The sequence below is a fragment of the Epinephelus lanceolatus genome, chromosome 16 (assembly GCF_041903045.1).
Source record: "Epinephelus lanceolatus isolate andai-2023 chromosome 16, ASM4190304v1, whole genome shotgun sequence".
Classification (NCBI taxonomy): Eukaryota; Metazoa; Chordata; class Actinopteri; order Perciformes; family Serranidae; genus Epinephelus; species Epinephelus lanceolatus.
In genome coordinates this window covers 31,221,821-31,239,817 of record NC_135749.1, presented here as the reverse complement: position 1 = coordinate 31,239,817, position 17,997 = coordinate 31,221,821, and the positions used below count along the sequence as shown (strand labels likewise).

General features: G+C 39.1%; 3 protein-coding genes across 3 annotated transcripts; 2 read left to right on the top strand and 1 right to left on the bottom strand.

The window, feature by feature from the left end:
• Window positions 1–515: 515 nt before the first annotated feature.
• Window positions 516–6,328, bottom strand: psmb12 (proteasome 20S subunit beta 12). The gene is made up of 6 exons (XM_033637429.2): window positions 6,189–6,328; window positions 5,660–5,730; window positions 2,786–2,917; window positions 1,911–2,040; window positions 1,653–1,797; window positions 516–1,037 (listed from the first exon to the last, which is right to left on the bottom strand). The coding sequence occupies exons 1-6, from the start codon at window positions 6,234–6,236 to the stop codon at window positions 910–912; spliced, it is 654 nt and encodes a 217-aa protein (XP_033493320.1). The 5' UTR covers window positions 6,237–6,328; the 3' UTR covers window positions 516–909.
• LOC117263780 (proteasome subunit beta type-7) lies at window positions 6,264–9,813 on the top strand. The gene is made up of 8 exons (XM_033637428.2): window positions 6,264–6,396; window positions 6,629–6,716; window positions 7,129–7,226; window positions 7,482–7,622; window positions 7,739–7,854; window positions 8,231–8,289; window positions 8,975–9,126; window positions 9,402–9,813. The coding sequence occupies exons 1-8, from the start codon at window positions 6,335–6,337 to the stop codon at window positions 9,511–9,513; spliced, it is 828 nt and encodes a 275-aa protein (XP_033493319.1). The 5' UTR covers window positions 6,264–6,334; the 3' UTR covers window positions 9,514–9,813.
• Window positions 9,814–10,961: 1,148 nt separating this feature from the next.
• psmb8a (proteasome 20S subunit beta 8A) lies at window positions 10,962–16,090 on the top strand. The gene is made up of 6 exons (XM_033637427.2): window positions 10,962–11,252; window positions 11,604–11,745; window positions 12,695–12,806; window positions 13,885–14,014; window positions 14,639–14,843; window positions 15,583–16,090. Exons 1-6 carry the CDS (start codon window positions 11,103–11,105, stop codon window positions 15,669–15,671), a joined length of 828 nt encoding a protein of 275 aa, XP_033493318.1. The 5' UTR covers window positions 10,962–11,102; the 3' UTR covers window positions 15,672–16,090.
• The last annotated feature ends 1,907 nt before the right edge of the window (window positions 16,091–17,997 follow it).

The following is a 17,997-nucleotide window of genomic DNA, read 5'->3' as shown; positions in this document are numbered from 1 at the left end:
GATCGTGTACTTTGCAAGTATACAGTTGACTTTGTGATGGCATAGCTATTTGATTGGATGGGCCAGAAAGTCATTCTGTTGCTACAAAACACTACATACATACAGTACAGTACGGACTAGAACACTTAAAGGACCTTAATATGATATGAGGCAACATTTCAGTAAACACATATCAAGGCAGCCATCACGGCTCACAGGGCCACTCAACTTAAATTATCAGGTTATACTTGTCAGCTTACCAAAGTGAAGTCTAAACTGTCAATTTATTTTGCACTACATATGTAATTTATGTAGACAGTAGTACATTTCATGTATGGTGCTGTGTTCCTGTACTTATGATAAATAATAGGACATGAGTTTTCGATTTTCAATTTTTTTTTTTTTCTGTGGAAGGAACCAGACCCCCCAGCAGATTTGGTCTCCCACACTGTTGTCTCTGTGACTATGGCCTTGTCACAGACACATTAAGATATTTTGAAACATAGAACTCAATTTAAAAAAGATGGAGGAAGGACAATTAGGTTTTTTTTTGGTTTTTTTATTTAACATATTTCCACAAATTATATTAAAAAAACTGCATAAAACATGTAGTTTTGACACATTAAAAAACAAAAAGAGACATTGCTTTAAGATGGATATACTTACATTTCAATAGTCAAGAGTGGAATTTTGGAAAATAGTGTGCATCTTACCATAATAAGAAGCACTCAACAGTTTAGTCAAAGTTTTTCATTGGCAACAAAATAACTCATTTTCATGTGTCTGATTTATTCTTCAGATGAGTGCATGTATATTTTGTTACATCCCAGTTCTACAGAGCAAATATGTGATGAAACTGTGGTTTATGGTTTTCAAGAACTACTCCATATTGGAAAAAAAAATCAAATTTTATTGGTAGCTTAAAGGTGGTCACTCATCATGAAACTTTGGCAGCTTGTCACCAGGTACAACTACATGCTCCACCCCAGTTTCTGTGATCACCACCAGATGAGCCACGCCTCCGCTGACGTTGTCTCTACCCATGGCCAGAGCAAGAGCTGTGAGCACAGAGACAGAGGTGTGAAACAAAGGGAGGGCGGAGGAGGAAGGAAGACAAACCGGAGCAACAAGCAGGAGAAATATAGGTCAAGTCAAACAAGGACAGACAAGAAGTCTGTAATATTTATACAGCTTCTACGGCTGCTAAGTAAAAAACAAATGTTAAGCTGAACTTAATTTTTTTTTGTTGTTGAACTCTTTCCCTTAATTCCTATCAGAAGCCTTCTTCTTATAAAAGAGGCACATGCAACACTGCAGATCTTTGGATATTGAATATGTAACAATATATAATTCCCCTAAGTGTGAATCTGAAAATTAATCTTACTTTTCATTTCAGGTCAAATTTCCATATTTAGGTTATTTCCGTGACAGCTGAGCAAACTTCACGTGCTACTGAAGATCGTAACATGTTGAAATAAAACCTTAAGTTAAATATTTTGTGTCAAACTCAGCAAAGATTTTCCAAGCATTAATCATCATCTGTTAGCGCCTTCCTTCATATTCATATTTTCATTGAATCACAATTCCAATAAATATTTTAGAATCCTGACATGAACTTACTGACAAAACAAGCACAAATGTTTGGGTGCGTTAGTAAAATAATACAACAGTACCATTAGTGGCAAACTGTAGGCATTCCTCTCTGCTCATGTTGGGTTTGTATTTAGCGTCAACGTAGCCGTAGATGTAAGTGCTGCCTGAGCCACCGATGGTAACCGGCTGTCCGACTAACATTCCACCTAGAGACACAACATAAACCTGGAGAAGGATGGAGAATATTAGAAGTGAATCTAAATGCTGCAAGGTGGACTTATCTATTGTCATTATCACTGCTTCTCTGACATCTGGCTGTCTTCATAGCAACTACCTACCTGTGGTCCTTTCTTCCTGTCCCAGCCAGCTGTGATGAAGCCAGCCTGCAGCTCGTCTTTGTTATTGTAACACAGTTCTTTCAGCACAGATGCTGCTGCTATTACCAGTGGAGAAGTCTCCATCTGGACACTGCAAATGGGGGTGGGAGGTTAAAGTTGAGATTATTATTCAAGATAAAAGCCAAAGACCTAAACACAAGCTATACTGACAGAACCGTCACACTCCACACTCCTCCTGCATCGACAAAGTACGCAGTTAAAACACCCCAAGAGCTAATAGAACAATTGCCAACCATTGGAAAGAAGAAAATACTGAATTTGTCAAAAAACAGAAGCCTGTCCAGTATGTGTGATTGTTAAAAAATGAAGAAAAACAAAACAAAACATAATATAGAATTTTTTTTTGAAGTTCTTAAAAATATCAGTAAAACTAAACCCTGATGCAATATTTACAGGTAATAATCGACTCAAAATCCATCCAAATCTCTCATTTAACACAAACTTCCTGCAATTACTGTCTTCACTATTTGGGGTAATCATACAGTTTATTAGTTGTTGTGTACACTCACTGTTAGGCATTAAATATAATATGAAATATCCATAAAATACATCACTTAGTCAGGGGTCATCAGTTTATTCAATGATAGAAAAGGGTTTCACTGCTGTATGTGATGCGTGTGAGACTGTTGGAGCACATACAGGATGTCAGTTTGCATTCACATAACTGTGTATGACTGTCCTTGCCTAGGAGTCATGGAGGAATAAAAATAACCAAAATAACCTGTGGGATTAAAAAGTATTATTTCAATGTAATGAGCATAATATCTCTGTGTATGTAATATGTGCCAAAGTATTCATATGAGTGTATGTGGCACCTGTGGAAGGACAGGTGGAACTTTGCAGCCTTAGTGACGGCCTGAGCATCTGCAAGTGAGCCAGCAATGCAGCAGAAGATCCGGTCATGAACCTGAATCACCTTGTTGATTGTCTTAGATGATACATATTCACTGAAAAGAGAGACAAAGAGAGGATGAACAAAGCCATAATGCAAAGAGACCTCTCAGATACTACATACACATTTGCAGCAGGGAGAAGAGACGTTGTTTAACTTCTGGATAGATGTGCTATCATTAAGACAATCAGGTCATCATAGTATAGAAGTGAAGTCTTACACATGCTTCTGTGTAGTTATTGACCATTCACAGGAAAATAATAGACAACCCTCTGATTCAGGTTTAAATGTCTGCATGTATGGAATGAGTATCAAAGTTTTCAGTTTACTTGTAGCTGACAGTGAAAGCTAGTTTTATCAGTGGTGGAAAGATTACTCATTTCCTTAAGTAAAAGTAGCAATATCAGTCCCGCATAAATGTTGTGTAAGTATGAGTATGTAAGTAACATTAGCAAAATTTACTCAGAGTTTCAATCGTAAAAGTACTTAATGCAGAACAATGGCTCCTGTAAAGTGTTATAATATGACACATTATATTATTGGATATTTACCTCTGTTGCATCAATGTGTAAGCAGCATTTTACTGCTATAGGTCAAGCCGAGTTAATTTTAATTTCCTATACCACTGGATAGTGTAATCTATACAATGCACAATATTTTTTAAGATAATTTAATTGATTTATTTATACATGTAAATTGTGTTTTGTCGAGTACCTTGAAACTAGCTGTCAAATAAAATGCAATCAAAAGTACAATATTTCTCTCTGAACTGTGGAGTAGGAGTATAAAGTAGCATGAAATGTAAATACTCAAGTAAAGTACATCAAGATTGTATTAAAGAACAGTACTTGAGTTAACAGTTACATTTAGCCACTGAGTTCAGTAGAGCAATTCATAAAAACTTAGAGCTGTGGTAGGCAGTTTAATTTCGGCACACTGAGCAAAAATCCCATAATAAACTTTGAGCATATTGTAATTCAAATGGTCTAAGAGAAAACTAAACTTCTACCCCTCCTCTTTGCTGTGTTTTCATTCTTTTTTAATGAAAATCTCGAGGCCATAACAGGAGACTTTAGCCAATCACAGGTCATTTCAAAGACAGGGCATTCCTATTGGCTATTCTACAAAGACAGATGCACGTGCACGTCACTTCAGTGAAAGTCTGATTCAAAAGCGAAGAATCCTGCAGTGAAAGTTGTTATTCCAGCATTAGCAACACAACTGAACACTGCAAAGCAACCCAAGAAAGGAAGACGGACTAAGGCCTAGTCCACACGGACCCGTGTATTTCTGAAACCGTGTATTATTCTATGCGATTTGGCTGTTTGGCCACATGCAACCACACTTTTGGGCCCCCAACACCGCATTTCTTTGAAACCGGAGTCCAGGGTGAAGTTTTTGGAAGACTCCGGTGCCAGCGGTTGCGTGTAGATAGGATAACCGCAGTATTTTATTACCTGTCTCCATTGTTTGACGTCAGAGCAACGGTAAATAGCTAGTGAAATGGCAGACCAGACAAACATGCTGGTGCTAACTTTATTTGTGAGCGTGCTATCTACTCTCTTTGGATGGCATATCCAGCTGCTCGACCTAACGACCAACGAAGGGGGCTGCTCCTGTTGCTAGCTACCCCAACTACACTACCACGAAAGCAGCAACAGGCCTGGATCCGGCTGGGTCAGACCTCCGTTGGCAGGCCCATCGCTGCTTTCGCGGTAGTGTAGTTGATCGTTCAGGCGCCTCTGCTGTTGAATTAGGTCGCGCTACTTTTGTGGGTCGGGTTGTTTTTATTTTCTGCACTTCCCTATTCCGGTATTGACTCTGACTTCTGATTGGTTAAAATGGTCTTTCCATTAAACATAACACCTGTCAATACCAGCGAAGTGTTTCAGAGAGCTAAACACACTCGGGTTAGCTGCGGGGGGGCCTCATGTGTTTCTGTTACGGCACTGGAGCTAAAGGCTCACAGGTGTTTATGTAGCTAACGTTAGCTAGAGCCTTGAATCACAGTGTTTCCTCCACCTCAGTCCCTGCCGCTACACACCACTATCACTGGAAGAAGAGTGTGCAGCAGCTCTGAAGAGACGGACCTCCAGTCAGCAGCTGCAACAGCCCCAATCCTGCCAGCGCAAGCTCCAGCTAGGGGGACCGGACAGCCCTGACTTCCTGCCAGATCAGCAGACTTTCTGCTGCTGCCGTTACACAGGTTAGACTCGGTGCTGCTGCTGGCCACCAGCTTGCTGTGACACCTGGCGCTGAGGGATTTTGCTGACCATATCTGAGCCACTATAACCACCAACTTAAGGTCCCTCCCCCGAGCTGCTGCCAGCTCTCTGTCCAGGGAAGCAATCCACAGTGGCTGGAAGAGAGGAGAAGAGACTGTGGGGTGGCTAGCTAGCTAATTCTTGTCTTGTCTGATAAACAGAGAGAGAGAGGGCACGTAGGGGCTGAGTGTTCAAGTCTACTATTAAATAAAATTAAATAAATCAATGGGAAGCACTAGGATAGAGGAGGGAGAGAGGAAGCTCTACAAAAGGACACATTTTCAAATCTGCCTTTTTTAGAGTTTTCCAGGTTTCCATCTACCCCAGATTTGACTGAATAAATTTGGAAGTTTATATAAAATGTAGTTTTACTGGATAAATGTAACATGCAGGCAGTTGCTGGAGCTGGGGCCCCGAGAAGTTGCCATATCATTCAAAAATTTTATCTTGATCATGAACGTCATCAAGCAGTCCGTCCTGTGTACGTGATTAACAATAATGGCAACTTCAGTGTATTGTGTTAACATCCTCACCCTCCAATGGAAGCCCTGGAATCTGAACCAATCACGACCCCTCCATTAAAAGTGGCAGCCAGGATGGTGGTCTGAGGGAGAAGAGAGTGTTTAGAAGTATTTATATTAAGCCAAATATGAGAGAAGACAAACATAACATTGGGTTATACAGCATCACAGACATGTCGTTTTTTTCCTCATAGCTTCGCGTCCATTCAGCAGACTGAGCAAAGCTATGAATTCTGGGATTTTGAGTTCTGTGGAGGAATGGTTTATAAGTGGATATTAACTGAAAACGAAAGCGCAGCCAGTTGTTTCTTTATAGAAATGTAAGGAATAAACTAGTTCAGAGCTGACATGTAAACAATACACTTGTAATAAAACACATGAAATGTCCGGTGGATGTCATTTGACGTTGTGTTTGCTTACTATTCAGGTACTATAGCATCACCTGTTCATCCGCGGAATCGATTATCGATCATTTTTACGCGTAATATGATCTGGTGCTGCTTCAGGAAAGATACAAGTGAACCGGGTCGGATCTACTCACCCCTGTGCTGACTCCTTTGACTTGTGAGCCCGTGCAGTGTTTCTCCATTTTCACTCCAAAATCGAAAGAGAAGAGGGAGAGGTGACGCTCAGAACAGCTACCTCAGGCGCACTGAGACGCGCAGAGAAGACGCAGTCAGATCCAGTATGGCGCTATCAAATGTCCTCGAAACTCCTGCAGCTGGGTTTAATTTCGACAACGCAGCAAGGTATGGTTTTCTATCTATGTCTTCTGAGCAGCAGACTGAATTATTATAGAAAAAAAATAAATCAAACTGGCAGTTACACTAAGCTTTCATCGAGATCAAAAGTGAAAGTAACTTTTTCCTGTTTGCGTATAAGTTTAATCAATGAAACAATATAGTAATAAAGTGTTGACGGATATCTATAACATTAAGCGGCGTACCCCCCTGTTACCTCCTCCTTTCTCCCTCACTCTAGGAATGCTGCATTAGAGGGCCTTTTTGGTGAGGGACAGACACCTAAAGCGATGAAAACAGGCACCACCATAGCAGGAGTTGTGTTCAAGGCGAGTATATAAAGCTGTGTAAACTGCACTGATGAAAATACTCATATTTAATTCAAAATATTCACCAAAACACTTTTACCAGATGTATTTTTCAGTGCATCACTGAAAAGGCAAAGTTTTTTTATTAAGTCCCAATGCATAACTTTGACAAAACATAATGCAATTAATGTCCACTGCACACATTTCATATGGAAGCTGCCCACTTCTTTCACAGTTATCCTGTACTGGTGACCGGGCAGCTCCACTGGATCAACTGAGATTTTAATGCCTTGCCCAAGGGCAACTACAGTTGTAGTTGTATGAGAAATAAGCACTTTCTCCATGGAGCTGTTGTAATGCATGTCAGGCACATAAATGTAATTTGCATGATAAATTGGGTTACTAGTATCTCAATTTGTCTGTGTTGGTGCAGGATGGGGTGGTGCTGGGAGCAGACACAAGAGCTACCTCCAGTGAAGTGGTGGCTGACAAGATGTGTGCCAAGATCCACTACATTGCTCCAAATATATAGTGAGTCTCATACACGATACACTGAGACCAAAAGTGATTACTCAGTATAATCAGTCACTCTGTTGTTTGTTTGATGGATTTCTGAGTCTGTTGAAGCAAAATAGTGTCTTGAAAAAGAAGTCATCACTCTACGTCTTGCTCTTTCTCTTCTCTCTGATCTTCCCCTCTCTTCTCTCTATCTTCCCAGTACCCTTTTTATTTTTCTTCCCTCATATTCTTTTCACATTCACATAATTTCTCTCTTACTTTCCCTAGTTGTTGTGGAGCAGGCACAGCAGCAGATACAGAGAAGACCACAGAGCTGCTCTCCTCCAACCTCACCATATTCTCTCTGAACAGCGGGAGGAACCCTCGAGTCGTCATGGCCGTCAACATATTACAGGATATGTTGTACAGGTTTGTGTTGCACATGTACCTGTATCTACAGGTGTGTGAATGAGTTAAACACTTGTTAAACTCACAAGTCATTTAACTGTGGTGTTAATCACAGTTTTGCTCTCTATGCCCATCAGGTATCACGGCCAAATTGGTGCCAATCTTATACTTGGAGGAGTGGATTGCACTGGGAACCACCTGTACACAGTGGGGCCATATGGGAGTGTAAATAAGGTGCCCTACCTTGCAATGGGTAGGTGACATGATACTTTTCTATAAGCAATGGCAGTTCTGTTATTGTGACATATTTTGGGGGGATTTTTTGCTGGCAGAGTTTTTGTGATGCTCATTTCTCTGACTGTTCAGCCATGCTGACTGTTATTTATCAGGCTAACCACCTGGTTTTGTGCTTTATGTTTCAAATGTGTCATTTTATGTATAAAATGGTTAAAGATTGAACTATCAATACCAGATCATATAAAAACTGTTCTATTTTAGTGTCTGGCGGAGATTCTATATTTTACCAATATAAAATACATTATACATATTAATTTGCTGCATTTTGTGTTTTAGTCACTCTCACACTACATCCAGTCTGTTTCATTTGCCATCACTTTGTGTCCATGCAGGATCTGGTGATCTAGCTGCTCTTGGGATTTTAGAGGATGGGTTCAAACCTGACCTGGAGGTACGCCACCCTGACACCTGTTTTTACATATTGTGAAAGTTATTGTTAGATGTGATCTTTTAGATATGATCACAAAATCATTTCACTTATTTTTGGGCATCTTTAATTGAATGACTGCAGTGTGGCAGTTAAGTTAAAAGCAGTACTGCATAACATGAAACCGTATACAGTGATATGACAGTTGACCATTTTTATATCGTGTCCATTTGCTTATCGGCAGTATTAAAATATAATGCAACTGCACAGAGAATCTCACTTGTGTGTACGCATCCCCTTTCCTACTTGACTGCCTGTTTTTGTTCAAGCAAAAAAAATCTGTTTTTATTCCTGTAAAGGTCATTGTAACTATTACAATGTAGTTATAGTGGTAATAATAATCATAATAATAACTGTGTAATACTGTATATCATGATACCACGAAACCATGATATATTCTATATAATCGTACTGTTAAAATCTCATAAAAATAACCCTCTTGGTTATGCAAGTAGTTGAGAAAATGTTAAGAACCATTCTCTCTTCTTGCTATTGACTGCTACCAAAGAGAAAAACTGAAAAAGTGTGTCTAGGCATTTAGGTACTGCTGTAGATGGATTTTAAAACTGATGAATAACTCTGTTTTCTCCTCTATGTCTCTGGTTCCCCCTCTCCCCATCGTCTCCCTGAATTCTTGTAACTCTCTCAGCTGGAGAAGGCGAAGGAGCTCGTGCGTGTTGCCATCCACGCAGGCATCATGAGTGACCTCGGCTCAGGCAACAACATCGACATCTGTGTCATCACCAGGCAGGGAGTAGACTACATCAGACCCTACCAGGTGTCAGAGTTCAAAGACAACAGGTAGGCCAGTATGAGTACGACTTTATTCAAGATCTGCAAATCAGATTATTCTTTTCTCTGTGAGTAGTGAATATTGTTATTGTCATAAACGTTTTGTGTGCTAAATTGCGACTTCCCCCCTAAGCTTTTTTTTAATTCTTCAACAACTTAACACACACTAAAAAATATATATAATTTTGAAAACCTACATTAGTATATTATTTATTCTGTTAAACAAAACTATAATGATTGATTGACAAGCTTCACCCATCTTTCCATCTGTCCCTCTCCCCTAGGAAAATAAAATACAAATATCGTCCAGGCACGACACAGGTTCTGACAAAGAAAGAAGTCCCCTTAAAGCTGGAAGTTGTACAGGAGACCGTGCAGCAGATGGATACAGCCTGAGTCACGACGTACATTCTCACCACATAAATACCACAACAATAAACAGTAAAAGTCTTTCAATTTAATATGTTACTCACTAATTTTTAAATATAAGAAGTGAAACATCTCAAATATTAGATAAACACTGTCATCATGGTTTCTACTCTGCTGCTATGCTTCACTGTGATGTGGAAAAGGTCAGAAATACTGCAGGAGTTAGTACTACATTTAGCTGAGAGACTGCTACCGGGCAACAATGAGAAGACTGTAGCATGTTTTTACAATCGGGATTATAATAAAACGTCATTGAATAAAATTTCATTTGAAGTTGCCTGATTTATTTTTATGTTCTATAGTTATTAACTGACTTGATTGTAAATTTGAGTCCCCAAATAGACACCCTGTGCTTATCATAACAAATCCAATGTGAAGAGGAGCTTATAGTATAGTCAGTTTACAGCCTGTGGGCCAGAGGGTGCCAGCATGCATGAATTACTCAATGGGCTTATCGAGCCTTCATCTACAAAATGTCACTCTGACCAAGAAAAGACTCATTAAATTATACAGAGACACAAAACCACAAAAAGATGCATTATGACTTAAGAAAGATGCAAAACAACAACAAAGAAGAGGAAAAAACACCACAAAGTCTGTATGTCTTGGTGGTGGGGCCCTTTGCATATCTGTGCCCAGGGGTCCATTTTCTCATAATGTGCCCATGGGTGCAAGGTGGCTCACTGACCATTTGCTTATTTACAGTGAAAATAAATGGATTCACACTGGGAATATTTTTGTACTTTTAATGTAAATAAGGTGCCAAAGTGCATTAGAAAGGCAAAATAGAGCTTGTTTATTAAACTGCCAGGGGAGGATCCCTGAACCACAGAGGCTTGGGCTATCCCCTGCATGCACCTGACCTGTGTGGGGCTGCTGTGCTGCACTGCTACTGGATTTGCCTCTTTCTAAGAAGAGTGAGGACAACAACCATCTTAATTTTGAAAAACATGCAATTCATTTATTATATAATGTTTGTTTCCCCTGGCCTACTGTTATCTTGCAAAACTGGCCCCAAGGTAAAACAAGCTGACTATCCCTGGCCTATAGATTGCTGCATGTTATTGTCATGTATAGGTTATACTACATCATTAACATGTTATTGCCCTAATTCCATTAGATTGGGGGTTACTATTATCATTATTACTTCTGCAGGCTTCCCCAAACCTGAGTGCTGCACTTCCGCATAGAGACTGATGATGAGAAAAAAATCGTGCACTCCGATTGGTTTATGCTGTTTTGAGCCATTTTTTTTTATTTAAACGGAATATTGCAAAGTTTTGAGTTTTTAATCAATTATTTCTTACAGCAAAGATTGCAGGAATATATGTTGTCATACTTGCGCAAAGATTTTGTGTGGCTGACTAATTTGGCGTGTTATTTCGAGAGGACAGGACTACAATAAAATAGTTTATAAACCCTTTCACTTTCGAATCCTTTGTCACGCACAAGGAAATTATCCTTGACGCTCTTTCAGTCACCTTCGTCATTTTGGAAAACTTCACACCTAAACTATAAAATATTATCAGAATATAGTTTCTTAACTTAAATACACAATGGCTCTGTTCGAAGTAACTGGTTTTAAGCCTTATGCTGAACTCCGTGGGCAGATTCTTCCAGCAGGACAGACGCACCTCGTCGACCGAACCAACCACTACAACTTCGGGGCCAAAACTAACGAATTTGCTGTCCCTCTGGGTGTAGATGTGAGTATCATTTCACCGAGTTTTGGCAAGAAAATAATATTCAGAATCTCATCCGGTAAACCTGCTGCAAACATGAAGCGTCAGACGCGGTGTGGTTCAAGTTATTTTACGCGTCTGTGGATTTCAGTTTGCGGTGCAGGTTTGCGTCTCATGAAATTTCATATCATGCATTTATCTTAACTATCACGAGTTACTGTCAAAGAATATAAGGTAGTGATAGATTTTCACTTTCGTGTTCTTTTATCAACACGCATACACATACACACACACACACACACACACACACACACTCACAGAGTGCCATTACGCATCATGTGCCCCACTGAGATCCCTCTTATGATTTCATTCCAGCCCTCCGGGTTTATCCAATCCTGCAGCCGTGACGGAGGTGTGTGTATAGACCTGAACCATGGTACGACCACCCTGGCCTTCAAGTTCAGACATGGAGTCATCGTGGCTGTGGACTCCAGAGCCTCAGCTGGTCGTTACTTAGGTAAATACACATATAAAGAAATGCATGTCTTCTTTTCCATCCCTGGAAAATGTTAGAAGAGGTGGAACTGCACAAAAAGTTGGATTAAGTGTGGGAAAAGTTATGCAATTCAGCATATCATTTCATTTCACAGAGAGTGACAGCAGTGGCGTAAGGTAGTTACAGTGGGCTGCTATTATGAGGGGCCCTATTATGCCCTAGTTGCAAGTTATGAAGCACACACACACACACACACACACACAGTTTTAGGTGTATATTTTAGCAACAGTGTGTCTGACTGCCGCTGTTACGTTACATCCACTTGCAGATACTTGATATGGACACATTAACATACATATTACACAGCAATCATCATCACATATCTGTATAAGACAAATCTACAAAAGAAAATAGGTTTAGTTTAACTTGATAGTTTTTTATTGGTAAATTATAGTTTTTTAGATAGTTTATGTAGAATAAGTTTATAATTTGTTACAGATTGACACTGTTTTACAAAACCAGAAAACCATGATGGAGATGGGTTTGTCTTATTTAGGGCATGTATGGAAAATAGCACCATTTTTATTTTAATGTGAGTTCTTCTTCACATGGGCCACCCCTTCCACCTTATGGGCCCCAGTGCATCCGCACTGCCTGCGCTGTCTATATTTACGCCCCTGAGTGACAGCCTTTTAGCCTCTACAAAGGCATGACCCAGTCAGTGATATTGCCCAGCCAACGTACTGTTCATTGTGTGGAAAAGACTGTCATCAACTCAAGGACCAAAGGTATCAAAGAGGCATGGAGCTTTGAGATGTAAAATGTAGGGACCATGAACAAGATGATCACAAAAAGTCAATAAGGCAACAGGTGTAACCAGGGTGCTGCTACACTGGGATGCTTAATGCTTCCACCTGTAATCTTGGTCACTAAAGTGTCTCCTTTTCCCAAATATGTCACGGCTCTGCAGCATCCAACGACGTCAACAAGGTCATAGAGATCAATCCCTACCTGCTGGGCACCATGTCAGGGAGTGCCGCAGACTGCCAGTACTGGGAGAGACTCCTGGCCAAAGAATGCAGGTTTGTCATGCAGTGTTTGAATGTTGATCCCTTAATGTTCTATATATCTGTCGTTTTGGTGTTGTACTGCATAGCACACTGCATGTGTGCTATGTAGAAATGTATTAGAAAGCTTTTTTCATACAGCAGTTGAGTAAAGATCTGAGCAGTCTGGGCTTTGAGCCCCACCTAGGCCAAATTAGGTCTCCCTGTGTGGAGTTCATGTGATGAAATGCATGTTACAGTACGTATTATTTAATTTACAAGTAATAATTTACACACTGATTATCACAAAATTACACACGCATGTCTAATAGGATAAAATGATGAAGTGATGACAGTTTATATCCAGAAGGTCAAAGGTCGACACCACAGTGACATCATAATGTTGTATAAAAACACTTTTCTGACCATTATTCAACATAATAACTGAGGAACAGAAGGGGAGATATTTGGTCAGATACTGAATTGGTAACACTGATCTTGGGTGTCCACCTTGAAATTGTGCTGATTGTATAAATCTTCTGTGCTGATGGGTTGAGGGTTAGTTAGTTTATTAGTTTTGTTTATTTATCCTTTCAGAAACTCTCTTTGTGTCCGTGGCAACTGTCAGACAAATACAACCACACACAAAAATACGTTACACTTAAATACAGACATTTAACAACAAAACGCTCCACAACAACAATCAAGTACAACAAAAAACTAACACACATCTCATATCACCCTGATTTGTTTAACAGAGCTATACTGGGAGGATGTGTGTGATGCTTCCACATTTTGCCAAAAAATACACCTTTTATCAAATCCCTTGTATGAGTCTATATGAGTCTGTACAGACACGGATGTCAGCTGCAACTTAAATGGTTGGAGGAGACAAACAACCACAAGGTGTTAATTCTAGTTTTGACTGAAAAGATGCACAAAAAAGTCAGGAAAAGTCAGTATTTATTCAGGAGGAGTATCATGAGTTTGTTTTTGTTTGTTTTTTTCAGGATTGGCAGACCCTAAGTTTTGGCCAACCTGTATGACTGATTGATTTGTCATTTGATTTCCATATGAATATATTGGTGACTTATTTTATTATTTTTTCATCCAGGCTGTACCGACTGAGGAACAACCACAGGATCTCTGTGGCTGCTGCCTCCAAGCTGCTGTCTAACATGATGCTAGGTTACAGAGGCATGGGCCTCTCCATGGGAAGCATGATCTGTGGATGGGACAAAGAGGTAAGCTGTGGGTGTGTGTGTTTATGTGTATGTGTGTGTGTGTGTCAGTCTTACAATCTGTACTAAAGACATTAAAATCTTTTTTATAATCAGTGTCTTTTATCACTTCCTGTGAAGCAGCATCTAGAAATAATGTCATTTTACGTATATTTACAGTACATGGCCTTCATCATTGTAAAATGCATTAAGATTAGAAAAGAATATATAAAGCAACCAATGAACCAATAGCAATAAAAACAGGGAAGTGGGTACAGACAGCAAAAAAAATGTACCCACAGTTTACAACTAACTACATATCAGTATGGCACACAAAAAGTATTTGGTTCCAAAGTCACCAGCTGGAATACATCTCAATATTCTTGCATTAAAATATTATTTCTTTAGGAGTCCGAGCCTGAAATCCTAACAAAGACAATCCTGAAAAGAAAATTTATAGATACAAGATACACCACAGACATCAATGATGAAGCAGCTCATTAAATTTGAAAACACCCAAAAAGACAGCACATTATTATTGTCACACCTCTTTTTGGAAGTATTGTTGTATCCTTGTGAAAAACTGAGGCCTGAATATAAAACAATAATTTCTCTGCAGACCATAATGAGTAACTGTGTCCTCTCCAGGGCCCTGGTTTGTACTATGTGGATGATAATGGGACGCGTCTCTCCGGCCGTATGTTCTCTACCGGCTGTGGTAACAGTTACGCCTACGGTGTGGTGGACAGCGGTTACCGGGAAGACATGACGGTGGAGGAGGCATATGAACTGGGCCGTCGGGGCATTGCTCACGCCACACACAGAGATGCCTACTCTGGAGGAGTGGTCAACAGTAAGTATAATCTGAGAATGTTAAGTTTTAAAGGAATACTTTGCCTCTTTTCAACCAGCTTTGTATCATAACAATGTGGGCAGTGAATGAATAAACTTCCCTCCATCTTGCCAGTGCCCAGATTTCCCTGGTCATTCCCAGAAAACGTCATTTGATATTTATTTTCGCTGGCTCTGGGGCTGTTGCTTGAACTACCACTTGAGATGTTTGTCTTCATTTTTGTTGAGTATATAAGCTGATCAAGAGACAGAGATGCCCCCTCTCTCTCTTTTCTTTCTCTCTCAAACCAGAGGTTACATTTGGTAAAGAGCGCACTATGACTTGTTTAGGACTCAAAACCCAACATTTAAGATGTAGGACCTGTTGGCCTTGACTTGGGACTTGACTCTGGACTTGTCTGTCTTGACTTGAGGTTTGAGAAATAAAATAAATGAACATTGCCAAACAAAAACATTATGTTAAAGCACTGCGTCTACATAAACTACAATCGCAACCTGGTTCATGTCTGGCTAGGGAGCTTTGTTGCATGTTGTTCCCTGTCTCTCTCTCTCTTTCCTCATTTCCTGTCATTTCTCTACCTCTCTCTACCAAATTAAAGGCACAAAATAAGCTTAAATGTTGTACAGTCTTGAAATTTATACACCTGTGAGCACTTTACAAAGGTTGTTTGTCTTAATTTTTGTGTACATTTGTTGGAATATGTGTGATGAACTGTGTGTTATTTTTTGTGTTTGTCTAGTGTACCACATGCAGGAGGACGGCTGGATAAAGGTGTGTAAGGAAGACGTATCTGAGTTGATCCACCGCTACAGGAAGGGAATGTTCTGAGTTTGACCCCTAAACCCAGATGGACCTCAACCCTCTATATACAGTTCAGTCCAATGAAATATGTCTTTCTAACATTATGTAACTTTTTTTCCCCACAACTACTTCAATATATTTTCTCAAAAATATATTGACATTGATTTTGGAAATGAACAACCCCACTCTGTCTCACAGCAGAGTGTTTAAGGACGTGTGTGATCCGTCTCTGACTTTGGATCAATAAATTGTCAGAGCATAAAATGCCACTTAGAACCATTTCATTTCTCTACATATGAACCTACATTTTATTGGATTTAAATTGTGAAGACTGTTTGTATGGTTATTGTTCTTTATATTATGTAATGGAGGTACTGTTTATGTTGACATACATAATCTTACCAATGCAACACACAGCCACAAATAAAGACCTTTTGTTCAGCTCACTGCTCTGTCCTGCACTGATTAACCTGAACTGATACATCATGTTGCTTTATGATATTAAGTGTCAGGTACAACATTCATGAAAGTCAGACAGTATGTCCCCGAAAATGAGAACATTTTGATTTAGTTTTTAAGACAGAGCAAGGTATTTTACACCACTGTGTGACATGATGGTGGCATGTTCATTTCTCTGTCTTTGTTTACTGTCAGCCACACTTCTTCATTATGATCTTGTTGTGATCTCACTTTTAACATGAAGTAAATCTACGTTGCGGTTTTAAAGATATATTTTACATACATTGAGCTGTGGAAGAAATATTTAGATGCCTTGCCTCATCATTACAGAATGTGTTTTTGTCAGTGAAATGTGCCCACAAGCATGCAAGATGTGCCAAACCTCTTTTCCAAAACCTGTTAGGTGAGTTCTTTTTAAAGCTTTCGTATTCTTGATATCTGGTCTTACTGTATCTCACTTATATTTATATATTACTGCTGAACTAGGTAATATAACTTAATGTAAATAGTACTTTTGTATTAAGTATTGTTATACATGCTTTATATTTTAATGACAATATAGGTAGGTATGGCAACACAATGCAATATATTTTTTGTCCTAACAGCTATGATGTCATCTGTTTCTATGCAGAAGTTAGCCACACAGGTTTTGCCCATGGAGGTATATCGGCCATTGTGAAAAAAGCAACTAAATCTTGACAGGTCTGTGAGGATCTGTTTGCTTTCTGGCACTTATAAGTGAAACTTTGATGGTGAAGAAAGGGTCAGCAGTTAAATGTATGGCTTTTTAAAAAAAAAGTTAAAAACCAATGGGTGTTTTTTGCCACAAATTATCACAGCTATTTCAGAAACTATATGATGTGTAGTAGCTAATTATATCTGTTCGGGGTATTTCACACTGTAACAGTTACCTACAGCAGGTAACATCCAGTCAGAAAATTAAGGTTGATTTGGAAACTGGAACATTTCCCGACAGTTGTGTCATCAGTTGCCAGGCAGATTTCAGTGCAACAGGTTATCTCAGGGGAAATCCAAAGCACCACTCTGAGTCTGGTTATGTTGCATCAAGAAAAGCTTAGTGGATCATTGTTATACACATTTATAAAATAAACAATGCATGATGCAGTTTCAAGCATTTATTTTACTCTATTTCTCACTAATCCCTATGCTATGTTAATAATATCTTTGTATTTTGATTTCTCCCAACAGAGGGAGAAGCCAATCATTCAAGAGACTAAAAACAAAGTTTCACAAAAAAGGTCTCATACTAATCATGCATATCATGTTCTTGTCATGTTAAAATTCAAACTGCACCTTAAGTTTTCTGTTAAGAATCACAGGTTTGGCAAAATAATTGTGTTCTTCCTGTCCTTTGTTTAACATCTAAAGGTCAGAGCGATATTCATTTAGTCTGTGACAATAGTGGATACTCAGTATTCAAATAATCCCAGCTAGTCACTGATTTGTGACCAAATATGTGGAAACACAAACAGACAGAAATGTGGAATTTTAGACACTTTATTGAAAAGCAAATCAAAAGTACAAAAAGCAGGGCAACTTCATCTGACAATCACCAACTTAACCAACACAATAAGTGATTTGGAACATCGCTGTTCAATTTCTTTATGGTTACAAAACTAAGAGAGAAAACATCCCTTGTCCCCAAATAATAGTAGCAAATATTTTCAAGAACATTTCTATCAGTGTGCTGAGAAGCTTAAAACACATCAAAAGATAGATATAATGAAACAAAAAAACAACAACATACTCCTGATTAAGAAAAACCTCAAAGACATAACTTACTTGCTTCTGCTTGAGTAAAATCAAATATTTTATCACTTTTAAGGAAACAGAGTATTTACAGAACTGGAAAATACATTTGGATTGATGTTTA